The sequence below is a fragment of the Bubalus kerabau genome, chromosome 10 (assembly GCF_029407905.1).
Source record: "Bubalus kerabau isolate K-KA32 ecotype Philippines breed swamp buffalo chromosome 10, PCC_UOA_SB_1v2, whole genome shotgun sequence".
NCBI classification, from domain to species: domain Eukaryota; kingdom Metazoa; phylum Chordata; class Mammalia; order Artiodactyla; family Bovidae; genus Bubalus; species Bubalus kerabau.
The window spans coordinates 25007953-25027186 of NC_073633.1; the positions used below are offsets into that span (position 1 = coordinate 25007953).

Below are 19234 nucleotides of genomic sequence, written 5' to 3' on the forward strand. Positions count from 1 at the left end.
AGACACTTGGCAGTGGAGTCCTGGGGAGGGCGCTCTCCCTGGCAATTCTCAGACCCCAGCACATCTTTGCCCTGCATGATGCCCCTAGGCTTTCTCGTAGGTCAGCCTCCATACTACCACCTTCCTCCCCCACATATATTCACACACACATTGCTTCCATGGACACACTGGAAACCTTTGATTCTCAGCTGGTATTTGGGAGTGGGCAGCAATGGCTTCATGAAGCTACACGCAGATGTGCCCCTCCCATGGAGCTGGACACCACTGGAGTATAGACCGCTCAGACGTGGCCACAGCACTGCCATCCAGGCTGGAGGGGCAGGGAAGGATTGCCTCTCATCTGGACCTAGACCCTGGTCCCCCTGTGCCACCATGCTTTTCTTCCCCACATCCTTGCCAGCCTTTGCTCCAGCCCACCCTCAGTCTCCCCACACCCAAGGTTTGGGGCCCATTTTGACATTTAACACTTGGTGCAGCCCACACCACCCCTTGCATCTCTCCCGTGGTCTGCTTTCCCCTTCCTTGAGGGGAACAGATGTGAGGAGGCTGTGGTGTCAGGAGAGACAATCAGAGTGGGGGAGGAAGCGGGAGTGCCGAGCATGGCTAGGGCACAGGAAGGGCCGGGCCATCCCATCGGGGAAGTAGGAGGGGGTTGAGGTGCCTGGAGGGAAGCGCCTGCTGCCCTGGGCTCAGAGCTACTAACCTAGCAGCAGGCTGACTCCATAACGGTGCCCCAGAGTTACTCGGTTCAGCTGCAGCAGCATCGCGGCCGTGAGTTGGGGGGAAAAGGAGGGGGGGCTGGGGCTCCTTTGCTTTAACCCTAAATCCTGTGCCCCCGGCTTTTGCCTGAGCCCCTCTGCAGTCTGGGTTTGAGGGTCGACATCAAACGAGTGGGGAGTCCCCTCACTGCCAGCTGGAAGAAGGCTGGGAGGCCCAGAGAGTACCTGGAAGGAGATGGGATTGCCGTGAGCTTGGGAGGTCTGGGAGCAAGTGGCGTGGTCCTGGTGAGAAGGGCACAGTTGGGGCTGGTCTGGGCCTCAGACAGGAACTCACCCTGGCCCTCCTCAGCCCCAGGGATCCACCCCCAGGCAGTGTGGCGCAGGGCCTGGCGAGACCATGGCCCGCCTCTTCAGTCCCCGGCAGCCCCCCAGCGAAGACCTCTTCTACGAGACCTACTACAGCCTGAGCCAACAGTACCCACTGCTGCTGCTGCTGCTGCTGATCGTGCTCTTGGGGCTCCTGGCGCTGCTCCCTGTGGCCTGGGCAAGTGGCAGGGTGAGCAGGGGAGCAGAGGAGGGCTCTGGTGCAGGCGTCCTTGAGGACTGCAGGACAGGCACTGCCTCCAGGGCATTTTCAGGGTTGGGGTTAGTGGGTCTTCTTTTCGATGCGTTTTCTTTGCTGGGACCCAGGAAACAAGTGCTGGACCTTGTTAAGAGCTGTAGTGACCCTGCACAAGTCACTGCCTCTCAGGGCACAGTTCTGGTCTATGCAAGGAGGCAGCTGGCCCCTCGATGCTTCTAATTTTTCTGTGGGTCTGACCAATCTTACCAGCGCCTGTGATCTGCTGGTCCTAGGATTAATCCAACGCCGGGTTTTCTGATTTTCCAGGGGGGAAATTACACTGGGCCCCTTGGGAACCTGTTTCCTGGTTTTCTTTCCCTCTTCGGGGGCTGTGCCACAGTGTTCCCATAGACTCCCAGAAAGCACTTTCCATCCTGCTCTCATTTAGTCCCCAGATAACCTATTTCCAGTTTCTTTTGTGGGGGAAAAGGGCTCTTCAGTTCCATTTCTGGAAATATCCTGCTACATGTTTTCTTTCCACATTTCGGAGGCAAGGTGGGAAAACCACTGGATGAGACCAATGGTCCTCCTCCAAGTCCAGGAAGAGGTGGGGACAAACGGTGGAGCCTGGGAACAGGGTGGTGCTTCTGCGCCTTGAGGAATGGGAAGATCCGGCTCCTAAGCAGGCAAGGGAGTTTCTCGGTGTCCCCCTGCCAAAGCACTGGGAGGTGGGGACAGGGCCTGAAACTCCAAGCCTCGGGCCCCTGGCAGGGAATTTCCCAAGCCAGTTGGCCTGATTGGATACACTCATGCTGTCCCTCTGTGAGCTAGAATTTTTCACTTCCTTTGGGATTCCAGGGGTGGGGTGGGGGTGGGAGGGGTGCTACGGTTCCTATCTGACAGGTGAAAAACCTGAGGCTCAGAAATAACATAGATTCACAAGCAGCCAATATGAGGTTGGAGCAAGGTCTTCTGGGTACATGGTCCAGGTTCCGTCGCCCTGCAGTATGCAAGTGAGATAGTGAGTTGAATCACAGGAGACTGCTGGCTCTGTTGATTAAAAACAGATTATTTGCATTTTCGTGTACTTCAATCTAATGTGAAAGACCAGTGAAGGCGTTTTGCTCACTGCTGTCTGCTCCTCCTCTTCTTGGATAAGCTCCCCAAACCCCACATTCCAATCTTGCCTCATGTTCCCCCTCCCCACCAGGAGCTGGCCGCAGACCCAGCCTTCCTGACCACTGTGCTGTGCGCTCTGGGCGGCTTCTCACTGCTGCTGGTCCTGGCTTCCCGGGAGCAGCGGCTGCAGCGCTGGACGCGCCCCCTGTCGGGCCTCGTGTGGGCAGCACTGCTCGCACTAGGCCACAGCTTCCTGTTCACTGGGGGCGTGGTGAGCGCCTGGGACCAGGTGAGGCAGGTGGAGCAGGGGAATGGGGATTCCTAGGCCTCAAACATGCACCCAGGCCTGGAGGAACAGCATAAGCTTGCAACTTCCAGGGCCTCTCTCCCCTAGGTGTCCTTTTTCCTTTTTGTCATCTTCACTGTGTATGCCATGTTGCCCTTGGACATGCGGGACGCCATCACCGCGGGTGTCACCTCCTCACTCTCACACTTGCTGATCCTTGGGCTGTATCTTGGGCCTCAGCCTGACTCTCGGCCGGCGCTGCTGCCACAGGTGAGCACACAGGAAGCACAGGCTGCGTCCCGGGCTGGCTCTGCTGGGCGCTGCTTGCTTCCTCGGCGTTCATCAGCTGTTTTGTTGAGCTGACTCCATGGCAGGGCTCAGGGTTGAAACAGACCTGGTGAAGCTGGTCCACAGTGCCAGCGCGATGCCTGCAAACGCCAGAAGAGGGCTCTGGCCCCCAGGGAAGGGAGTTCGCCAGGGCACCAGGGTGATGGGGACAGATGTGGATAACAGAATCTTCACAGAGAATGTAAAAATTAGAGCTTGAGTAGTTTCCTGCTGCCGCGTGGGCGGGGATGGTGGAGAGGTATTCCGGCAGAAGGGTTCTAGACCTAAGAGGCTATGTTGGTGCAGCAATCAAGGGTCTGGATGGGGTGGCGGGATGAGGGAGAAGAGCCCCCTACAGACTCCACTATGCGGCACCCGTTGCCTCGAAATACTCTTAACTGTAGAGTCCTCCCTGCCATCTCGGTTAGCCCCGCGCCCCCACCCCGGGGTGCCGCGTTGCCTGAGACTGACGCTCCCCGCAGCTGGCTGCAAACGCGGTGCTGTTCCTGTGCGGGAACGCGGCCGGAGCCTATCACAAGGCGCTGATGGAGCGCGCGCTGCGCGCCACGTTCCGGGAGGCGCTTAGTTCCCTGCACTCGCGGCGGAGACTGGACACCGAGAAGAAGCATCAGGTCCTCCGGGCCAGGAGGCCGAGCGGGGCTGGGGCTCGGAGAGGGGAGTTGTTTGGGTCACACAACCGAGCTCCGGAGACTGAATGACTTTAGGCGGGTCACTTGACCTGTTTCTTCCTTTATAAAATACAGCTATTGTCTACCTTGGAAGGCTGCTGTGAGGTTCAAAAAACTTGAATCTTGTGAAAGCACTTTAGAGCCTTATGATATTAAACGAAGGGCTCTAATTCCTGTGTCGGTGCTGGAAGTTTAATCCCTAACATTGATCAGTGCAGGGCAGAGCTGGAGCCGGGCTGTGGGCTGTGGGAAGGACCTGGGCCATCGCTCTGGTGAACACCTCTGGGGCTGGGGGAGTCTGTGGGCTCCTAGGGGTTTGAGGGGGGTGGGGCTCCCGGCTTTAGGGAGTGGGGGTGAAGGTTGGTGCTCATAGTTGCCTCCCTCAGGAACACCTTCTCTTGTCCATCCTTCCTGCCTACCTGGCCCGAGAGATGAAGGAGGAGATCATGGCACGACTGCAGGCTGGACAGGGGTCACGGCCAGAGAGCACCAACAACTTCCACAGCCTCTATGTCAAGAGGCACCAGGGAGTCAGGTATGAAGGATGGCCAGAGGGGAGGGGGTGTGGGCTGAGACCCCAGCCGCACTGATGCCGTCTCCCCTGCCCAGCGTGCTGTATGCTGACATCGTGGGCTTCACGCGACTGGCCAGTGAGTGCTCCCCTAAGGAGTTGGTGCTTATGCTCAACGAGCTCTTTGGCAAGTTCGACCAAATCGCCAAGGTCAGAAGCGGCTTGCTTCCCCACCTTCAAACTCCCCACCCTGGAGACACCCTGCCAGGGAAAGTCCTGCCTTATAAGATCCCTGTCCCACTTCCAAGCTCACGTGGGCTCCCAGATACTCCACTGCGGTAGGAAACCCTCTCAAACATCCCCAGGTATGGAACTACTCACGGCACACCTCAGACTTGGAGGGATCTTTCAACATCCTCGCAGATGCCCCAACCACAACACCCCCAAACAGGCTCTGAGTCCCAGCACAGGTGTCTCTGGACACCACAACCAAATCGAGATGGATTTTTCTGATGCACTAATGTTAGGAGGCCCTTCCAAGGGAAATCTCTGCCCTCTGCATCCTCAGCTTAACTACCTTGTCAGTCCCCAGGGATGCCCCCAAGGAATTTAATCTTGGGTGTCCTCCCAAAAAAACCCTCAATCCTGAGATGTCTTTCATATGCTCAAATCTGGATACACCCTACATGTGCCAAAGCTGGAGAGATTCACAAACATCCCAACCCTTCAGATGCCCTTCTGAGAAAGACAGCCACATACAAAACCTCAGCCAGCCCCATATCAAGCTGAGGGAGGCCCTAGATCTGATCTCGACACTCCCAACCTCAGAAGTTCTTCAGGGATACCACATTTGCTCCCACTTGTCCCAGCTCCTTCCTGCCTCCTCTGGCTGCTAACCAGCTGCCGCCACCCCCTGCACACCCTTCCCCTAGGAGCACGAATGCATGCGGATCAAGATCCTAGGAGACTGTTACTACTGTGTCTCCGGGCTGCCGCTCTCACTGCCTGACCACGCCATCAACTGCGTGCGCATGGGGCTGGACATGTGCCGGGCCATCAGGTCAGCTGGGGTGGGCAGGATGGATGTGCGGAGGAGCAGACAGGATGGTGGAAGTCCTCCTGGAAAGAGGGAGGGGTACAGTACAGCATGGGTAGGGCTGAAGTCAGCACTCAGACTGTTCTCTACACATCTCGCTCAGGAAACTTCGGGCAGCCACAGGCGTGGATATCAACATGCGTGTGGGCGTGCACTCAGGCAGCGTGCTCTGCGGGGTCATCGGGCTACAGAAATGGCAGTATGATGTCTGGTCCCATGATGTCACTCTGGCCAACCACATGGAGGCGAGTGGCGTGCCAGGGTGAGAGCTGGGGCTCCAGGAGGCTATAGCAAAAGACCCATCAGGCCTCCCACATGCCTGGTTTTCATAGTTCTTTAAAATGAGCATGTTCTCAAGTGGGGCTCAGGGAGATCCTGGGGACAGGAAGGGGAGCCGGGAGACACCTCCTGTAGCGCAGGATCTTGCTGGAAGTCAGACCTCCAGGAATGATCCTCGAAAGAAATGAGAAATTTGGAATCCCTCCCTCCTGACTCCCCCTGCCCTCTTCTTCCAGACGAGTACATATCACAGGGGCTACGCTGGCCCTGCTGGCCGGGGCTTATGCTGTGGAGGATGCAGCCATGGAACACCGGGACCCATACCTTCGGGAGCTAGGGGAGCCGACCTACCTGGTCATCGACCCCTGGGTAAGAACCCAGCCTGGACCCCATGACCTGGCCCACCCCGACATCCACAGCCAATGAGCCTGATCTTGTCCATGCCAGAGACTGAGCTCCTGGGTCCTGATGTGTGTATCACGAGGGAGGGGACACAAGCCTTAAAGGAGTGTGGGGAGAATGGGGAAGTCAAGTCAACGTGATCTTGACTCTCAGCCCTCATATGGCCCAGGCTGCAGAGGAGGACGAGAAGGGCACTGCAGGAGGGTTGCTGTCCTCTCTTGAGGGCTCCAAGATGCGTCCATCACTGCTGATGACCCGCTACCTGGAGTCCTGGGGTGCAGCCAAGCCTTTCGCCCACCTGAGCCACGTAGAGAGCCCTGTGTCCACATCTACCCCTCTCCCGGTACGTGCACCTCCTTCATGAGCCCAGCACTTAACATCAACCCACCCCCGTGGCCCACTTCCAGCCCTTCCTGCCCCCTCCACCAGTGAGTCACTTGATGACATCCCAAGGTCCTGAACTGTCTGGTCACCCCAGTCACTGGTTCAGGACCTTCCTTGCCCTTCTTTCCAGAGAAAGGCAAAGATGACTTCCCTCTGAGCTCAGTTCAGAGAAGACTCAAGACCCCATAGACTCCGTGTCCATTGCTCCCCAGCCTCCATTCAGGAAGCCCCTTCCCCGGAACCATGCTCCCTCCTAACTCTGAGGCCCATGCTACACACCCCTTCTCACCAGGAAATGGGTCTGTTTAGCTCAGACCGCACGCTCTCTTCTTCAGTCCCTACTGGGACCAGGACAGTGGGGGCCAATCACTCGTTGCCCCCACTCTCCAGCACTTGTACACAGATAAGATGAAGTGAAAGTGAAAATCTCTCATGGCCTTGAAGAAGGAAGTAACCATGAGTGGGCAGAATCGGGGAGAGGGCAGGGAGGCCGGCCTGCCCCTTGTCTGGAGAAAGCTAGGGCAGGATGTTACTGGCTGATCTATGCAAAACACTTCAAAGTAATGAGTGATTCATCATCTGCCGGGAGAGCCTGCATCTCCCCCACAGGCTCTTGGTACTTGATGACGAGTGGCCTGAACCCCCTCATGCAGGGACCCAGGCCATGTCCCTAAAGGCTTGCCCTGGGATTCGATTCCTCAGCCTGTTCTCCTCATTGTACCCCATCTTCCCGAAAACTGTTCAGCATTCCTAGCCACTTGTCCACAGATCTCCCCAGAACCTTCTCAGCAAGGTAGCCCTGCTTGGATTTATGGGGCAACTCCAGAGTACCCTTTCTGTGTCCCATCCCCCCTCCTCTCCCATCCAACGGGAAAGCAGGCCAGAGATCAGTGAGCAGCGGGGTGCGGGGAGGGGTGGAGGGCCTTGACAGCAGCGGCTCAGTGGCTGAGTGCCTCAGTGTGGGGAAGGGGAGAGGTCAGAATGCTATGCTGGCAGGATGGAGAGGAAGGAAGGACCCCAGACCCAGTGATTATTGCAGGATGAGGCCGCCTGGTGGGGGTAGGAGAGAAGGGGGCTTGCCCAGGGGCTGTAAGACGGTGTTGAGTGCAGTCCTCATCCATCATGATGGGGATGCCTTCTCAGAACCCTGCCAGATCTCCCTAAATCCTTCACTGTCATGCAGGCTGATAAGTGTTAGGGCAGAGTGGCAACCCCTTATTCTAAGGTATCTTTCAATGAGGGACCACACCAGCCCAGATCCTCCCTTCTCAGTCCCTGACGTTCCAGGGTCTCACTTAAATGTTAGGGATCCTGAGAATCACACTTGGATTACTATTAAACAATGTGGAACTGTGGGGTGACTGGGCAGTGTTTGTGTGGTGGCTACCATCCATCCATATCTATTCCTTCTACAATCTTTCATTACCTACTATGTGGCATGCACTAGGGTAGTTCTTGAAAAGACAGAAATGAATGAGATAGTTCCCTGCCTTTAAATAATTTATAGGCATAGGGGAGGGCAGGAGGTAGTTTGATAAAAGTTAGACTCAGGTGTAGATGTATAGATGGTTCCATGCCTAAAACGTATCTCTCAATCACTCTGTGTCTCCCTCTCTGCTCCTCTCATGTACACAGGGCTTTGGTTTGTGGGCCAAACCCACAGGGTGGCCCCGCTGTGACCTGTTTTCTTCACATGAGCCAGGGGAATGGGGAAGAATGGTCACTCTACATCTTGCCATAGATAGGAGCCGTGGCACTTCACCTCCTTCCTTGGCACTCATCCTCAGTTGCATGCTGATTCTCACATCTCTGCACACATTGCATATTCCTTTTGGTGCAGAAGTGAATGACTTCAACCAGGTTTCTCTTCCTCTTCCCCATTCTTTTCCATTTTTGGTTCTCTCCCCTACGACCTCCCAGCTCAGCCTGATCATCATGAAAGGGCAGAGGAGATTCAAAGTGTCCTGCATTGCCATCCCAGTTTCAACCAACAGGGATTTTTTTGGCATGGGGTGATGGGCAAGTCACTGCTTTTGGAATCTGTTGCAGCCCTTAGGGAAGATGAGAAACAAGAAATCACAGCCGTCAAGCCTACAGAAGATCCAGGGTTGCCTCTTAAGTGATAGAAACTATGAGGAAATCAGAGGGCATAGAGATTCTTGGAGTCTGAAAGGCCAGAAAGAAGCTTGAAGAAATAAATGTGGTTTGTGGGCAGGTGGGATTTGGTAGAGATGGAAATGGAGAGAGAAATGGTGATGTGCATATAGAGAGATAAAGATAAAGATAGAAAGGGAGAGAGAGAGAGTTGAGTCAGATGCTCAAGTCAAGGCCCGTGCAAATTTGAAATGCCTCGCTGCAGAGAGGCTCCACCATGGTGGAGGATGCTCACTGTCTTTCATCTTCCTCCATCCCTGTGTTCTCCTTGCAGGAGAAGGCCCTGTCTTCCTTCAGCCCCCAGTGGAGCCTGGACCGGTGAGGTGGTCTGAGCAAATTTGAGTGGGATTGTCCCTGTGACCTACTTCCATCCTCCCTCGGGGGCTGCTCCTGCTTTGCCCAGATGCTTTTGAGGGTCTTCCTGGTGACAGTCTGGGCTCTCACTGTGCAGGAGCCGTACTATGCGGGGACCTGATGAGGAACTAGACACTGGGGATGCCAAGTTCTTCCAGGTCATCGAACAGCTCAATTCTCAGAAGTATGGAGATCTGAAGAGGGCTGGGAGGGCTGGAGGCCAGGGCTCGGGTGGTAGAGGAAGGACAGTGCTTCCTCTGCCCAGAAAGGAAGGGAAAACCTTCCCAGCTCTAGCCTTTCCACTCACCTGACCACGTCCACCCCCCCCTCCCGCCCCTTCCTCTTCCGGGCTTACTGCCCCCCACCTCCCATCAGACAGTGGAAACAGTCAAAGGACTTCAATCCACTGACACTGTACTTCAGAGAGAAGGAGATGGAGAAAGAGGTAGGCTGGGAGATGGCACCGGAGGACTTCCCAACCTCAGTTTCTCTGCCTTGGGGAGGAGTAGGCCCTGTGGTCCCACCTCCCTTTCCCAGTTCTGGGCAGTTTGTGACCTTGGAGGGGTGAAGGGCTCGTAATAGTCCTTTGGATTTCTGGGTGATGATGAGAGGAAGGAGGACAGCTCTTTGGAGAACCGGTAGGGGCTTCCTGGGTCAGAACTGGAGGGTGGGACAGTGAGGCTGGGGCCCACTCCTTGCTCGGGATTGACACCTTCAAGGTGATGGGCAGCACTGGCGCCGACCCCTCCCCATCCCTCGCAGTATCGGCTCTCTGCACTCCCCGCCTTCAAATACTATGCAGCCTGCACCTTCCTGGTTTTTCTCTCCAACTTCATTATCCAGATGCTGGTGACATACAGGTGAGCGACCCCTACACAGAGGAAGCCCTGAGTCTCCAAAGAGAGCCCCGGGCTCTTCCAGACCCCTAGCCCACACTTTCTTCCCTTACTCACTTCCCCCCAGCTCAGGGCACTGAACCACGGAGGAAATGGAAATACTTGTTGTGGGGAAGCAGTAATCGTAGCCCTCATCTCACTGTCTTACGTCCTGTGCACTTTCTGCATACCCCCGAGCATTTTCACGTGTCTATCTCCCTGTTCTAACAACAGTCCCACGAGATTTGGATTTCTTTTGTTTCCATTAAGAAATCCAAATCTCACAGCATATGAGCTTAGAGAGTAGGTCCCCACTCCTAGTTCACTGCTAGGAAGGGTGAGGACTCATTCAGAACTCAGCCAGGTGAAAGAACTTTGGCCCAAAAGCCCAGAGACCAGTCTGATGCAGCCTCGGCCACTCTCATGAGTCCCCATCCCTTCAGAAATTGTCCCTGGGTTATCCCAGTACTGTCCAAGACCCTGCAGCTTTCCCAGGTCATCAGTATGTAATGTCTTTCATCTGCCCAGGCTTCAGCAGCAGCCAGTTCAGATCCCCAGGACCACTTTTCCCTGTGTCCCCCACCCAGACTGCAGGATGTCTTCCCAGCACACAGAAAGCCTCTTCTGGCTCTTCAAGGCCTCATTCTTGTCTCTCTGTAGGCCTCCAGCTCTGACCATCACCTATGGCATCACCTTCCTCCTCTTCTTCCTCCTCCTCTTCATCTGCTTCTCAGAGTACCTGATGGTGAGGTGGGCTTAGGGGCAGAGTGGTGAGCTGGGGCCCCGACCACGACCTGGCCCGTAGTGGGTGCTCCAGCTGCATGGCTAAGACTCCCATGCTCCTTCCACAGAAGTGTGTCTTGAAAGGCCCCAAGATGCTGCACTGGCTACCTACCCTGTCTGTCCTGGTGGCCACACGGCCAGGACTGCGAGTGGCTCTGGGCACCGCTACCATCCTGCTCGTCTTCGTCATGGCCATTACCAGTCTGGTGAGAGAGAAGGGGTCCTATACACCCCCATCAGGCCATGCTGGACCTTCCAGAGGCTGAAAGAGGACCCTTGGATTTGGGAGAACAACTGGACTAAGGCCAGGGGATACTGGAAATGTTGGACAAGTATAAATGAAAATTACAGTCATGCACAGCCTACCACCTGGGCATAATCATCATTAATAACACTTTGGTGGACATCCTTCCTATCTTTTTTTCTATGTAGGCAGCTTTCCTTACTTACCTTGAAAATGAAAGTAGTATTAGTCGCTTAGTAGAAATTAGTATGTGTCCGACTCTCTGTGACCCCATGGACTATAGCCTGCTAGGCTCCTCTATCCATGGGATTCTCCAGGCAAGAATACTGAAGTGGGTTGCCATTCCTTTCTCTAGGGGATCTTCCCAACCCAGGGATTGAACCTGGGTCTCCCAAATTGCAGGCAGTCTCTTTACTGTCTGAGCCACCAGGGAAGCCCTACCTTACACAATTATGATTTTGAAAGCTGAGTTTGGCAGGTTTTTTAGAACTTAGAATCATTCCTAGAATTCTATCCCTGAAAAACACTTTAGGAATCATCCCCCAACCAAGTTACAAAAGCGGAAGCTGAGGCCCAGAGAGATTATGTGGTTGGCAAAAGATCACACAGTGATCTTGGATCATGGATCTTTTGATCCATGATGGTGCTTATGACACCCACTCCCCCAGTCCCTGCTCACTCCCAGCAAGGACCCCAGCACCGAGACTCCCTCACTAACCAGGGAGGACAGCAAGATCCGCCACTTTGGCAGAGTCTGGCCCCGACTCACCCCTGGGTCAGCTGAAACCCAGCTCAAGTCACCATCGTGCCCAAGCAGCTGCCTGCCACCTCAGCTCCTTGTCTCCCGCAGGTCTTCTTACCAGCAACATCAGCCTGCCCTTTCCAGGCTCCCAATGTGTCCTCCATGGCTTCCAACCTCTCCTGGGAGCTCCCTGGGTCCCTGCCTCTCATCAGCATCCCAGTGAGTGTCCCCCACAGCCCTGAACGTCCCTCCCCCACTCCATCCTGCGGAAAGGGACAGACACAAGTCCCACTCGGTGTGTGTTTGTGTGGCTGTCACCTCTGCCCCCCCTTGATGGTACAGGAGCCTTGGGGTGTCCCTCGCCCCTGCCCGTGGGACAGTCCTCACCTCCTGACCGCCCTGCCTGGCCCCACAGTACTCCATGCACTGCTGCGTGTTGGGCTTCCTCTCCTGCTCCCTCTTCCTGCACATGAGCTTTGAGCTGAAGCTGCTGCTGCTCTTGCTGTGGTTGACGGCCTCCTGCTCCGTCTTCCTGCACTCCCACGCCTGGTTGTCCGACTGCCTCATCGCCCGCCTCTACCTGGGCACCTTGGACTCCAGGTGCGCACGGCCGCTGCACAGAGGGGCCCAGGCTGGGATGGGACAGAGCAGAACTGTCCGCATCTCCCTGCCTGAACCACCCACAGGGCAAAGAGAGAGGGAGGCAGAGGGCTACATGGGATCCGGTGCAGGAAGTGATGGGGAGGCCATGGGACAACACTTATCTGTGGTCTCCTCAGGCCAGGGGTACTGAAGGAGCCCAAACTGATGGGAGCAGTCTCCTTCTTCATCTTCTTCTTCACCCTCCTAGTCCTGGCTCGGCAGGTAAGTCTCCCAGCTCACCACTCCAGGGCCTCCCTAGGAAGGGTGAGGCAGGGTCCCCATATATGTGACTTAGTCCCTCTCACCCTTTCCCTTAATCTCACATGTCCAGGGGCAAACCCAAATGGTCTGTCCATTGGCAGCTTCTAAGTGAAATTTCCTGCTCCCTTTCTTCTTCTTTGCTCCCTAAGGGGTGTGCCCTTAAATCCTCCCCTCCACCCCTCTCTCCCACCCCAATCTAGGAAAATCATGTTTAAGAAAAAAATCCTCCACCCTTGCTGCCCTCCCTCATTTGAATCTAGATTCGAGGCAGTCTCCCTGGGCAGAGTTGCACCTTAAGCTTTTCTCTAAACTGGGGGTATGGTGTGGTTTTAAGCATCATGGAGTGAGGGGTGAATGCTCAGAAGCTGGGCCCCCCTGTACCGTGTCTCCCCACGGCCCCCTGTGACCCTCCACAGAACGAATATTACTGCCGCCTGGACTTTCTGTGGAAGAAGAAGCTGAGGCAAGAGCAGGAGGAGACGGAGACGATGGAGAACCTGACTCGGCTGCTCTTGGAGAACGTGCTCCCTGCACACGTGGCCCCCCAGTTCATTGGTCAGAATCGGCGCAATGAGGTGACTCCCCACCCCCAGCTCCTGAGCCCCAGAGGACGAAAGCCTAGGCTTGGCCCATCTTGTCTGGACTCCTGCCTGACGGGTTGGGTGGCTGCCCAAGCCCCCATGCCTGTCAGGGGCCTCCGTTTTCACGAGTTCTTAGGCTCTGTCTTTGGTGAGCACAGTCTCTGCCTCCCAAGGTCCTACTGGGAAGGAGTGTCCTCTCCGATGGCTGCTCCCTACCCTTCAAAAGCCTCATGGAGTGTCAGTGGAACTGTGTGAAGGACACAGTCCTCCCATCTCTCTACCCCTTCACTGTCCACTTTGGTAGCCATTAGCCCCAGTGTGGCCATTCTTTAAAATAGAAGATTCGGTTCCTCGGTCACGCTGGCCCCATTTCAAGTGTTCCACAGCCGCTTTGGCTAGTGGCCACCATATAGAGCAGTGCAGCCAACAGAACATTTCCATCACCACAGAAACTTCTGCTGGGTGATGCTGCTCTAGACTCTTCTTTTCCCTACTATTGCTTTTTTTTTTTTTTTTTTTTAGTTTGAATAGCAAAATTTATTTCTCAGAGTTCTGGAGGCTATTAGTGCTTCATTTTATCTTCCAAAGTTTAGCTATCTTTGTAAGCTGACTTAACACTTTTCAGCAATAAGATATAAAGATAATTCCCATGGATATGATCCTAGTTCCAAAAGAGACTCCCTTCACGTTGCTGTGAGGTGATCTTGACTCCAAACCTCTCTCTTTCCTGGAATCACAGTGAGACCCAGTCTTTAACTCCTGCGTCACATCCCTGGAGCAACCTGACCCTACCCCTCTGCTTCCTTCCTGATCTTTCTTAAACTGAGGGGGAGGAGTGTGGACACAGGGAGAAGGAGCCATACAGACCCAGAAGGGGGAAGAACAGGGCATAGCCCCTCATGGCGGCCCCCTGCCCCCCCAGGACCTCTACCACCAGTCCTATGAGTGTGTGTGTGTCCTCTTCGCCTCAGTCCCAGACTTCAAGGAGTTCTACTCTGAATCCAGCATCAATCATGAGGGGCTAGAGTGTCTGCGGCTGCTCAATGAGATAATCGCTGATTTTGATGAGGTGACAGCTCCAAGGGTCACCCCCAGACCCTATGTCCTGGATTCTAGAATTTCCCACCAGGCCCTCCTTCCACTTCAGTCTCCTGCCCAGGAGGACCATCCTCCCCTCCCCAGCCCTCCGGCTCCTCCTCTGATCCCCCAGCTCTGCCCTCCCCAACAACTCTGCTCATTGCAACTCTCACCCTGCCACCATCCCTGACCCCACAACTGGTCCTTCAGCTTCCAAAAGCCTGGGGCTGGGCTTCTGGGAGAGAGCCAGAGAGACTGGGGACACAGCCTCCTTTCTGTACAGCTGCTCTCCAAGCCCAAGTTCAGTGGGGTGGAGAAGATCAAAACTATCTGCAGCACCTACATGGCAGCTACCGGCTTGAACGCCACCTCTGGACAGGATGCACAGCAGGTACCACGTATCCCTTCCTTACCTGCTGACCCTCTTCTGGGCTCTCCTTGGTGGCCCCTAAGTGGGCCTTATCCCTGTGCCTTCATTGACCCATCCTGGTGGGCTGGCCCTTTGCCAGGATGCTGAGCAAAGCTGCAGCCACCTTGGCACCATGGTAGAGTTTGCTGTGGCCCTTGGGTCTAAGCTGGATGTCATCAACAAGCACTCATTCAACAACTTCCGCTTGCGTGTAGGTGAGGACCCTCCCTTCCTGGGGCAGTTTGGGACTTCCTTCTCAGCTTCCCAAGCTCTCCCTCCCCCAAGTCCTTTGTTAGCTGCTCCCCAGCTCATCCCGGGAAACCCCTGCAGACTCACCCCTTGGGATGGAGCATGAAGCTAGGAGGCCCATCCACTTCCTTCCCTAAGCAGCACTCCTCTTGCCTGTCCTTTCCTCCAAGGCCCCAAGCCCCTTCAGTCTAGTTCCCTGAGCTTTCTTCCCCACTCTCCTTCTTCAAAATTCCCCCTCAGGGCCCCTCTTTACCACACCTCTTGTCAGGGTTAAACCACGGACCTGTAGTGGCTGGAGTGATTGGGGCCCAGAAACCACAATATGACATCTGGGGCAACACGGTGAACGTGGCCAGCCGCATGGAGAGCACAGGTGTCCTGGGCAAGATTCAGGTGAGGGAGCCACTCAGAGGCATGGGGGCAGGGGGACAGGGTTAAGGACACCCCCACATTCCCTCACCCCTTTCCAATTGCAGGTAACAGAAGAGACAGCCTGGGCCCTGCAGTCCTTAGGCTACACCTGCTACAGCCGGGGCATCATCAAGGTCAAAGGCAAAGGGCAGCTCTGCACCTACTTCTTGAATACAGATTTGACACGAACTGGACCTCCCTCAGCCACCCTAGGCTGAGAACCCATCCCCGTCCTCTCCATCTGTAAGCTCCTCAGTAAAGAGACTCTGGTATGTCTGGGTTAGAACTGATGTCAGGAGCTGCTAGTTTAGCTGAGGAGCATCTTCTCCTAGCCTCTCAGTAGGACTGCTTCTTCCCAGGCCACACTGAATGTATGTGTGCAAGTGTGAGCATGAGTGTGTTAAAAAGGAGTGATTTTTTCTCACAAGCTCAGCAAAAGGACTGCCTCTGCCTCCCTGCCTGCCAACCTGATTCCAGTACTGGATACCCTTGGAAGTAGAAAGAATTTTATCCACATGACTCAAAACAAAGACTTGTCCTCTCCTGCTTCCCACCCACAAATACTGGAAAGAATCTCCAGGAAAATGTCATTTGATTTTTATTTACACAACAAACACTAAATAAGCACCTGTTATGTGCTCACTATGTAGCATGGGTGGGAGGCCTGGGATATAATCTATTAGGTCCCTCCTCATTTCAGCTGCTGTTCTCAAGCTGACCCACCATGCTTTCTAGCAAGGACATGTATACAGTTGGGGGTCTCCAATTCTCAGGTCTCTCAGATTCTCCATTGCTTCCTTTTGCCTCCTGCCCAGATGCTGATATTACATAGGTCCTAAAGCATCCATGGCTCATTCCTGCTCACATTTTGGGGTCCATGAGAGGTATCTTGATGTGCAGAAGTTACACAAGGATTTTTGACTTTTCTCCTAGGTGTCTTTCTCTTTTTATGCAAGAGATTCAAAAAGTAAACTGCTGCTACCATCTTCTTAAAATGCTGTCAGAACACAGCCAGTCCAAGGCTCTCCAAGACAACAGTCTTCCCAAGTAAAGAATGACCCAACCCTCTTGCTCTTGCAAATCTTCATTTCCTAAGGGTGACCACATCACAGAGGGCCTTCAGCTTCAGCCTGTGCCACAGCATTTTAGGGGCTGGCAAGATGCTGATGTGCAGAGTTCTAAGGAATAAATCTGACGACTTGGCTCGCTGGTGAGACTGCCTCCAGAGAGAGAGGGAAAAGAGGCAATCCCCCAAGACATCTCCCATTGACAGGACAAAGCGTACTGGCAGGAGGTTGGAGTCCCATTAACAAAGATCCCCACCCCAGCCCTCTGGGCAGACACCTCCTAGCAGGTCTAAATGTTCTTCTTGTGCTGAGTCAGGGAGTCTGGAGTGATGGGCACGCCTGGGTGGTCCTCCTTGGCCAGCTCCTTCAGGGGTCTGCAGACCTGTGTTGTTCCAAGTATGATCTGCAGATCGCCTTCCTCAGAATTGGGGTGGGAAGGTCTGATTTCTCTGTGTCCCAGAACTGAAAAACACAGGGAACTAAAGGATGTGCCACTCTGCTACTGAGAAGGAGCAACCAGGAGCACCCCAGTCTCCCATCATGAATGCATCACACACACCCGGGTGGACCCAGTTTCAGACTTCAGTTTTAATTGTAAAGCTGCCTGTGGGGACCCGGTTCCCATTCAGCCCTGAGTTGTGCCCCTCCCCGCCTTCCGCTCCACTCTCCCACCAGCGTTCTCTTCCTGGGGTTAGGAGGGGGCTGGTCAAAAATTGGGTCAGGCCAGTGGGGAGGGCATTCCCCCAGGAGGAAAGCTACGGTTCCTGCACCGCGGCCACCCAGCAGGCCTAGTTGAGTTGGCTTTACTCGAGAGGGTTGGTGGAGGCAGTGAGGCTCTCGGCGGGGTCAGGCTCGGGAGAGGCGGGGGTGCCCCTCACCGTCTGGGCCAGGGTGCCCTTGCGACGGCTGCTGGACGTCTCGGAGCCGGTGCCCTCTAACAGCTTGGCGATGAAGCCCACGCCGGCTGAGCGCAACAGGCCGCCCCCGGCGCACGCGTACAGCAGGGGGTTCACGCTGCTGCTCAGGAAGGCCAGCGTGATGAGCACGTGGCGGGCCAGGAGCAGCCTCCGACCCACCGGTCCGGAATCCAGGGCCTTGCCCGCTACCGCGCGGAACCCCTCGGCCAGGTTCACCAAGTGGTAGGGCAGCCAGAAGGCGGCGAAGGCCAGGATGATGAGCGCCACCAGGCGGCCAGTGCGGCGGCTGCGGCGGAAGCGCCGGGCCCGCAACCTGCGCCCGATGTCGCAGTAGCTGGCCACCACGACCAGGAAGGGCAGCAGGAAGCCGGTGATCACCTCGAAGAACAGATGGAAGGCCCGATGTCTTTCGCTGGGGTACTTCAGGAAGCAGGTCAGGCTCCTATTGTTCAATCCCAAGTGCACCGTGCGGTACAAGAGGACGGGAGTGGCCAGCAGAACAGACATCACCCAGATGCCGGCCAGCACCCGCCAGGCGATTGCCTTGGTGCGCAGCTTCTGGGACACAAAGGGGAGGGCCACCGCCAGCGAGCGGTCCAGACTCATGGTCATGATAAGTAGGACGCTGGCATACATGCTGACTCCACAGACATAGTGGAACAGGCGGCAGCTGGACAATCCAAAAGTCCAGGTGCCTTGGGCCACAGAGTAGAGGAAAAAGGGGGCAGTGAACAACACAACCAAGTCGGCCAGGGCCAAGTGCAGCACCATCAGGGCAGTGACAGAGCGCTTCCGCAGCTTTGCCAGGATGCTCCACACCACAAAGCTGTTGCCAGGAAGCCCTAGAGCCAGCGCCACTGACAGTACGATGATGACCAGCAGAGAGATGAAACTGACTCCTGATGAGGAGGGTGCTGCAGGAGATGTAGTGTTCATGGCTATAGCGAGGACCTGAAGAGTGAGGGTGACACGCACATGAAGGAAGGGTTTCCTGACACTCTGGATACACCTAGTCCGGGTACTCTCATCCGTCTTCAAGGTCAGCACCATCAGATGCTGCTCACCAGGGTATACTACCCTCATCATCACCCACTGACCTGTCTTAAGGGGATCTGGCTGAGTAGAAAGATTAATTTCCTAACTGGGCCACAGACCCCCTTCCTGCCCATAGACCCAATTGCAAAATACACAGCAACAGCAGAAGCAGTATTTCCGGACCTGTCAGCCTCCATATTTTAGGAGACCCTAAAACCCAGAACCAAAGTGGAGGCTTTTCTTAACAATGCTGCACCTCTCAAAAGGCCAGCTCCTTTCCCCTACCACCACCCCACCCCTGCCAGTCCCTCAGCCCACTCAAGTGCCACTGCCCTCTTCCAATCACCTACCCACTCACCCCAGAGGTGCCCAGGGTCCACCAAGAATAACAGGGATGGGGAAGATTTCATGGACAGGAGACAAGACCAAGTCCTCTCAAGTTCCTTTACCACTGGTCAGCTTTCTTTGGAAGTCCTTTGGACCTTACAGCTGTGGCTCCCCCCACCTCCCCTACTCCCAGGGTACTTACTTAAGGCTTTGCCGGGCACTGGTTGGAAGCTGGTGCCAATCCCAGGGTGAGGGCAGAATGGCGTAGCCTATCCCCAGATCTGTGCTGGTGCCAGGGGCCTGGCCTGGGGTCTGGGTGCTATCAGTTAAGTCAGCTAGAGAGGAAGTACCACAGAGCAGGGGAGGGAAGATGCATCTTCCTGAGGGTGGGGCCGAAACTCCTACCCGCTCCCTTCCCTAGGTGGGGTGGAATAGTCTTTGTGTTCCAGAGTCCAGTGGGGAGGAGGACTCCTCAGGGGTGGGGCCAGAAGAGCCCCGAAGGGGTAGTGAGAGAGGAAAGAGTGAGGGGGCAGGTAGGCTGCGCTGTGGCCTCAGATGCAGGTCTAGATTGAAGAATCGAACAGAATGATGAATTGTGTCATGCAGGAGAAGGGGGGAAGGAAGCCAGAGAGGGGAAATGGACTCAGACTGAGAGGTCAGAATGTTGAGTATCTTTATATCTTCTGTGACGATGTAGATTTTCAGATTAATAGGAAATGTGGGCTGGGGCTG

The 19234-nt window shown here is 55.3% G+C and overlaps 2 protein-coding genes across 4 annotated transcripts; one reads left to right on the forward strand and one right to left on the reverse strand.

The window, feature by feature from the left end:
* Nucleotides 1-690: 690 nt before the first annotated feature.
* ADCY4 (adenylate cyclase 4) lies at nucleotides 691-16415 on the forward strand. Of its 3 annotated transcripts, XR_008698991.1 has the most exons (27): nucleotides 691-771; nucleotides 1069-1275; nucleotides 2492-2689; nucleotides 2795-2956; nucleotides 3496-3645; nucleotides 4089-4237; nucleotides 4312-4423; nucleotides 5146-5273; nucleotides 5413-5571; nucleotides 5825-5957; nucleotides 6160-6333; nucleotides 8803-8846; nucleotides 8980-9066; nucleotides 9258-9327; nucleotides 9645-9742; nucleotides 10418-10502; nucleotides 10609-10746; nucleotides 11635-11745; nucleotides 11942-12126; nucleotides 12306-12390; nucleotides 12846-13004; nucleotides 13933-14079; nucleotides 14371-14478; nucleotides 14597-14711; nucleotides 15014-15138; nucleotides 15222-15425; nucleotides 16090-16415. XR_008698991.1 is itself a non-coding variant. In XM_055536966.1 (26 exons), exons 2-26 carry the CDS (start codon nucleotides 1117-1119, stop codon nucleotides 15372-15374), a joined length of 3234 nt encoding a protein of 1077 aa, XP_055392941.1. In that variant the 5' UTR covers nucleotides 691-771; nucleotides 1069-1116; the 3' UTR covers nucleotides 15375-16415. The 3 variants fall into 3 exon arrangements, 2 of the variants coding, with proteins under 2 accessions (XP_055392941.1, XP_055392942.1); XM_055536966.1 differs by having other exon boundaries at nucleotides 15222-16415; XM_055536967.1 differs by lacking the exon at nucleotides 691-771 and having other exon boundaries at nucleotides 783-1275; nucleotides 15222-16415.
* Nucleotides 16416-16859: 444 nt separating this feature from the next.
* On the reverse strand, nucleotides 16860-18838 carry LTB4R (leukotriene B4 receptor). The gene is made up of 2 exons (XM_055536968.1): nucleotides 18705-18838; nucleotides 16860-18091 (listed from the first exon to the last, which is right to left on the reverse strand). The coding sequence occupies exon 2, from the start codon at nucleotides 18074-18076 to the stop codon at nucleotides 17027-17029; it is 1050 nt and encodes a 349-aa protein (XP_055392943.1). The 5' UTR covers nucleotides 18077-18091; nucleotides 18705-18838; the 3' UTR covers nucleotides 16860-17026.
* Between the last annotated feature and the right edge of the window lie 396 nt (nucleotides 18839-19234).

Bases quoted from the DNA above. Each gene is read 5' to 3' on its own strand.
- LTB4R (XM_055536968.1), bottom strand. From the start codon at position 18,076: ATGAACACTACATCTCCTGCAGCACCCTCCTCATCAGGAGTCAGTTTC.
- ADCY4 (XM_055536966.1), top strand. From the start codon at position 1,117: ATGGCCCGCCTCTTCAGTCCCCGGCAGCCCCCCAGCGAAGACCTCTTC. The intron at 9,743-10,417 runs GTGAGCGACCCC...GTCTCTCTGTAG, and splicing joins CAGATGCTGGTGACATACAG to GCCTCCAGCTCTGACCATCA. The intron at 10,503-10,608 runs GTGAGGTGGGCT...CTCCTTCCACAG, and splicing joins GCTTCTCAGAGTACCTGATG to AAGTGTGTCTTGAAAGGCCC.